This window comes from Lynx rufus, unplaced genomic scaffold (assembly GCF_022079265.1).
Source record: "Lynx rufus isolate CCGP_SWC_20201006 ecotype Redwood Valley unplaced genomic scaffold, mLynRuf1.p SCAF_18, whole genome shotgun sequence".
NCBI classification, from domain to species: Eukaryota; Metazoa; Chordata; class Mammalia; order Carnivora; family Felidae; genus Lynx; species Lynx rufus.
In genome coordinates this window covers 26,666,848-26,673,323 of record NW_025814832.1, presented here as the reverse complement: position 1 = coordinate 26,673,323, position 6,476 = coordinate 26,666,848, and the positions used below count along the sequence as shown (strand labels likewise).

The 6,476-nt window shown below is 47.8% G+C and overlaps 1 protein-coding gene across 1 annotated transcript; it reads left to right on the top strand.

Moving 5' to 3' along the window:
• Nucleotides 1–5,539: 5,539 nt before the first annotated feature.
• On the top strand, nt 5,540–6,128 carry LOC124512815 (nucleoside diphosphate kinase, mitochondrial-like). The gene is made up of 3 exons (XM_047080418.1): nt 5,540–5,576; nt 5,672–5,785; nt 5,899–6,128. Exons 1-3 carry the CDS (start codon nt 5,540–5,542, stop codon nt 6,126–6,128), a joined length of 381 nt encoding a protein of 126 aa, XP_046936374.1.
• The last annotated feature ends 348 nt before the right edge of the window (nt 6,129–6,476 follow it).

The following is a 6,476-nucleotide window of genomic DNA, read 5'->3' as shown; positions in this document are numbered from 1 at the left end:
AACATTTGGATGTAAATCCTCCCACTTTCCCGTGGATATAGCCTTATGTTTTGTTCAAAATTGGGGCCATACCATGCTTCCTATTTTGTGATGGATTTTTGGCACTTTGCTTACTTGGTTAATACCCATTCATGTACCGATTGTCATGGCTACCTGGTATTCTATCACATGTATAAACCACAACTTTTTTATCCAAATCCATATGAATATTGGTCCCATTTTTGCTATTGTTTAAAAAAAATCGCTAGGAACATAACAATAGCATTATCTTTATGAAAAGCCATTCACTAACCCCTTAGGAAGATGGAGGGAGGGGGAAGGAAAGAGAAAAGAAAACAATACAGTCAAGAGGCATACCAGATTCAAAGTAATTCAAATGACTCTCCTGTCGAACCTGTTTACATTCTTACCAACAGAGCATGAGGGTACTTATTTTTATGCATGCTAGCACTGGGGATTGAGTTCTCAAATTTAACCAGGTTGAAAAAAAAAAAACAAAAACCACCCACAGGCAACTCACAGTGAAGTTTGGCATCCCTTTAATGAGGACTGACTATGTGCCAGTACTGCCTTAGGTATTGGAGATAAGGATGAATGGAACACCTACCTGCCCTCTGAGCACTCAGGGCAGGGAGGAATTCAAGGGCTTGGCTTTAAGTCAAGGAGAACATGGATGCTAAATACAGGTAGGAAAGCCATGCTGCCGAGCAGGAAAGAAAAGCTCGAAATTCTTCATGATGATGTGGGGAAGTCTGGTGTGGGGGTTGGGATGCATTTGAGCTGGCTCGAGACGGATGAATACAGGCACCAACAGGTGGTGAGAGGTGATGGTATTTGGCAAACACCAAAAGGTGCTGGAGGCTCAGGGACTGGAAAGGTGTCACTTCCATGCTTCGGTGGCTCTCACAACTCCCTGCAATCAGGAAGCTCCCCCTTAGATCCATCATCCCACAGCCTCTTATTGACACTTAAATCCCTTCCCTCCAGCTATTCGCAATGGGAATAGATGACTTGGTTGTCCACAGTCACCTTCAGAGAATTCTAGATCAATGCACTATCAAGCATGGTATGGTATGTTTTTATTTGGATTATTCACTCCTTTTTTTTTTTTTTTAAGGAACACTGACATATAATGTCATTATGTCCATTTTAAAAGTGAGTCAGAGCATTCCAGGTCGCAGGGCAAAAGTCTGAGTGACTTGGATTCCCCGGGCCTCAGGCCCCGAGCCCACCCTGTACACTCTTCTTGGGATGGCCCATGCCAGCCCCGTGTAAAGAGGAAGGCAGCCAGTCCAAGTCCTGGCTCTTCCACTTAAGACCATGGGAGAATTCACTTCATCTCACTGAGCCTATAAAACATGGATTGTAGGAATCATGACCATTAGATTTGAGGGGTGGGAAAGCATTTTGCTAAAAATAACAATGAGATGAAGAACCTGTAACTCCCATCAATGTGGGCAATGGCCAAGTAAGCCAGCCTCTCGCTTTCTCTTTTTATGAGTCTCTGTGGCACACACACACATACACACACACACTTTAAACTTTAAAGTCTCAGACATACTGGCATTTCAGGAATAAGGCAAGTCCCCAAAGATGGCCTTTCTTCAGAAGCTCACGAAAAAGGAATTAAGAAACTTGCCCAACTGTGACCTGAAGCCAGAGGTATGAAGGGCATGACAGCCACAGGACCTTTGAATGTGAGATCCCCTTTTCCATCCATTGACCTACACTCCCCGTTTCCTCAGATCTGTCCTATAACGTCAGGAACAGAATGAAATTTCCCACCTGCCCCTTCTCCTTATAGCTCTGTGATACATGTCCCTGGAGAGTCCCACGCATCAACACAGAACAAAAACAAAAACAACAAAGAAAAAATACCAAACCTGCCCCCTCACCGCCCCCGCCCCTCTACTATGAGTCGCCCACATGATAGGAGTTCTTTTACTCAGGTTCCAAATACTAGAAATGAAATGGCCTTTTTTTTTTTTTCACTTCTGCTATTTACGCAGAAGTGCCTGCCAGTGACCTCAAGGCTAAACCCACCATATTCAAGTTTATTTTTAGATTTCTCAGCTGTAGAAATCTACAAGATGCCAAAATGAGTTCAGTGATTCAGTCAACAAGGGGAAGGAGTTGTGGGGGACCGAGCCCTGTGGAGAAACTGCTTCAGGCCAGGTACCTTCCTGGTTCTGTTTCGTGTCGTCCTTCCAGAGACAGAGGAAACTCTGTGAGCGATCGTACCTTCGCAGGTATTGAAATCGAGGTTCCAGGTAGTTACATGACTGTCAAAATCAATCAGTTCGTAGTGGAACCTGGGTTTGAAATCAGGAATGACTCAAAACCCAGGGTTTTTGTGCCAAACCCTTCCCGCCTCCCTTCTTTTCTCTTGTTCACAGCCAACTCCCACGTACCTCCTTGACCTGAGTGTTTGCACTCTCTCTGCCCTAGCTACCTGTACCTTGCCCTTTTATGCTTGGGAACAAAAATAGGGTCAACCCAGGGAAGGTTCTGGAAACATAAGGTTGTTTTTTTTTTCCTCCCCCCTCAAAGCAGTGGCACAGGCCTGATTCCAACCCATCCAAGTGACTGACTGCTTGCCCCATACAAATCCTGGAGAACAGGAGTGAGATACAACTCTCTAGTAACATGGGGCACCGCAGCTGGATCCAGGCTGGAATCCCGGCTTGCACCCTGGAGGCACTTACACGTCACTAAGCCTCCACTACCTTATCTATAAATTGGCAATGATATACCCACTTGTCAGGGTAGTTGGGCCCAGGTCAGATCCCAGCACGTAGTTGATGTCTAAAAACTGCTCGTTCTCTTCCTCTCTTACCTCCCCGGGAGAGGGGAACAAGGCTACCACCAGGGAGCAGGGCCCACGGGAAGCTTTGGTAACTATCTCTGAGGAAGCTGAATGGATTCCTTTAGGCCTGCCTCACACATCTGCAGGGCCCAGGCAAGAGTACCAAGCAATGGAGGCCTACTTACCACATGCCCAGATATTTATGTTATAGATCAAGCCAATAAACTGTTAAATAACATAGGTTCTATCCTAGTTTGAAAATCTATGTTTCCATAATGAAAAATGTATTTTATAATGACCTAAAAGGCCGTGTTCAAATTTAGAGTTCTCAGATTCCATGGAGAGCCTCCCTCCCAGCCCTCAGCGCAGGCCTGCAGTCCACTCCCCTTTTCTCTTTCTCCGCCCCTGCCTGCACATCTAAGCTATGTCTACACCACCACCTACACATACTGCCAGCCTTTGGCCACCTCGTAAACCTGGGAGTTTCTGGATGCTGTGACTTGGAGCATGACGCGGAAGTGGGGACACAGACCCACCACGTGCCCCTCATTTGCCCGACAGGGAGGAGGGCCATCAGAAGGCCAGAAATGGGCCTTCCTCTACCCGGATCTGTGGAAAGCACTGCATGTGGTCAAGGCACTGTGTGCCTGTCCTACTAAGCAGGAATTCATGCAGTGAGCTGGCATCACGACAGTTAACCTCATCCTTCTTCTATTGTTAAGCCCTAAACCTGACATTTGAAAGGAAATTATACTTTTGACCATTTCAGTCTATTTGCAGTAATCTTTGTCTTTCTCTTCCCGCAGGGCAGGAGCCAAGGAGGGGGAGATTCTGATGTGCCTATGTTGATAGTTACACATAGAATCTCTTCAGCTCTATTTTTGTTCTCTGCTTAAAAAATCTTTGCTCTGAGAGCTATAGGGGATGATGAAACTGTTACATACTGTGTCTCACTTGTGGCAGTGGTTACACAACTGTATGCATTTATAAAAACCCCTAGACGTGGGCACTAAACTAGGTGAACTTTACTCTACGTAAATTATATCCCAAAAAATTATGTAATAAAAGTTCTTTCGTCAAACCACATTTTAAGAAAGGAGCAGGATTTGAAAGAGAAATATGTTCAGGCACCCAAAATAACTTCCTTCAGTGTGACATTTAGCATGAGTCAGTGTCATGAACATCTGTCACATTCGTAGATGCCCATCATCTTACGGATAGCCTTTCTTTTCTGGAGGAAATTCCCTTGTTAAGGTCCTGCCTCCCCAGGAAGAAGTCAAGAACTCAAACTCCCAGGCTCCCTTGAAGCTAGGACATGAGCACGTGACCTACTCTCTGCCAATCAGAAATGCAATGAAGACTGATTTCGAAGTGAGTAGGTGTGAACACCCAGACAGTAAGGGGCTTACATTTTTGCTGACGTGTTGGCAGTAGAGGCGGTCCACTCTGGGGCTTTCGGTGGTGGAGTGTAGAGGGGAAAGAGGATGGATGGGGGAGTTCCATTCCTTGCTCTCGGCTACTGGCTGTGAGTCCCCTTTGGGAAAGTCCTTAACTTCTCTGAGTTTCTATTTCCTCATCTGCAGAATGGGCAGCAGAATACTTACCTCACAGGATTATTGTGAGATCGAATGAGGTGATGCAGGGTCTGGCATGCCGCAGAGTCTGAATAAGTATTAGCTCCCTTCCTTCCTCAAACGGTAGGTAAGATCCTTGAAATTAATGGCCCTGCCTTACCAGCCTTCCCAGAGTACAGACCCTATGAGTTTTGCTCAGAAGCCAAAGCTGACGATAACCTGTAAGGAGCAGGGGCAGGTGGCCATGCAATTAGGTAGAGATAGGCACATTAAGCTTCCCTCCTCCACCCAAATCCTCCCTGTTGTACCAGAGTGGCCACTATTTCATGAGCTCTAGGTGAATCCTGTTTGGGGTCAATTCAACAGAAAAACCCTTCGGTGTGACTTAACATCCACTAGTTGAACACCAAAAATATGCCAGGTGCTGTGAAATAAACATCTAAGAAATAAATAAGGTGCCACTTAGTTGTACCCTGATGGAGAAAGATGCATACATGCCTAGGATAAATATTAGAATGAGGGTGCCATCACAGCAGTGTGAACAGCATGGTGTGGGCATCAGGTGCGAATGGCGTGCTGTGGGCTTGAGACATCAGAAATTCCTCAGGAGCTGAGGGCTGTTTGAGTTGGGTCTTAAATAACAAGTTAGAGTCTAACAGGGGAAGAAATAGACTTCTCCCCTTGAGAAGTGCATAGTGCTTTGGGAGAACTCAAAGTTGGCCCAGAAAGGCTGGGTACAGGTTGGGGTTGGAGACTGAGGCCAGGGCTGGGGAATGAGCTGTGTTGAGAAGGGCTTTGCATGCACAAGAGGAGAACAAAGCAGACATGGTCTCCCTAAACAACTGTGTGAGAAGGATGGTTTCAAGACTCCTCCTGTGTTTTCTTTCTCACCAATGCTCTACTAAGATTTCCGAAATGTGCTTAAACGGAGCTTCTTTGAATGCCACAGCCCCTCCTGGAGATGATCAATGGAATCCCCAACCGTGAGGCCAGAGAGGACATCCAGGATCATCTGGTTCAGCCCCCAGAGGAGGAAGCAAGAGAGGGGCTCCTGGAAACTTGGCGGGCCAGGCTGAGACTGGAACTCCAAACTCTCCCACCACAACAGATGGTCTTGAGCTAAACAAGCATAAAGACACTGGGCTTTCTAATAACTAACATGTACAAACTCCAGGCACTGAGCCAGCAGCCCGCAGGTGAGAGATCACGGGCAGCTTCTTGGAATGTGCCGTGGGGACTGCTGAGTGGCTCTAGGCCCTGGGCCTGAGCCTGTTCATATGCCCCAATTCAGGAGGGTCCTCCTGGACCCAGGAGTGGACCCTGACTGCGGTGAAGTCAGATGGGATGCAGCAGCGGCTTGTTGTGGATGTGATCCCGTGCTTTGAGAGGAGGGGCTTCAAGCCAGGTGGGGATGAAGATGCTACAGGCACCAGAGTCCTTGCCAAGCACGGTCGTGACCTGCAGACGAAGCCCTTCTAATGAGCCCTCCTCAGCTGCGGGAGCTCCGGCTGGTGGCAGCCATGGTCTGGGAAGTCCTCGACATGGTCTGGTCCTCAAGGGCCCTGATAGGACACAGTGACTCAGCAGAGACTGCCCCCGACACCATCAGAGGGGACTTCAGCATCCACATCAGCCACACCAGTGACTCCATGGAGGGGGCCCAGACGGAGATCCAGCTATGGTTCCAGAGCAGTGAGCTGGTGGATTGGGCAGACGAAGCCAACCAAAGCAGCATTTACCCAGCCTGAGCCCTCAGGCTGCCCTCAGCCGCCCCATCAGCCACCCAGGATCAACTACCTCTGTCAGCAAGAACTCGAGCCCGCATCCATGGTCTACCTATCTGCTCCAGACCACCTCCTTGTCCACCTTCTGCCCCACTGCAGCCCAGGGGGGTTGAGCAACCAAACTTTACGCACCTTCAAGTATCCTAAGCCAGCAAGGACTCGGACCAAATCCTCTCTGTACCAAAGTGCCAGAAAACCTTTGGGGTGTCTCCAAAAGCGTGTAGTGTGACCTCCCTTCCCCGAGAGGAGGTGGACATTAAAATTCAGTGTGTCATGCACAGAGGTGGATCATTTATTATTTTCTGCCATGTC

Coding starts and splice junctions, on each gene's coding strand:
- LOC124512815 (XM_047080418.1), top strand. CDS start 5,540: ATGTACAAACTCCAGGCACTGAGCCAGCAGCCCGCAG. Junction 5,577..5,671: donor ACTGAGCCAGCAGCCCGCAG/GTGAGAGATCAC, acceptor GCCCCAATTCAG/GAGGGTCCTCCTGGACCCAG. Junction 5,786..5,898: donor GAGGAGGGGCTTCAAGCCAG/GTGGGGATGAAG, acceptor GGCTGGTGGCAG/CCATGGTCTGGGAAGTCCTC.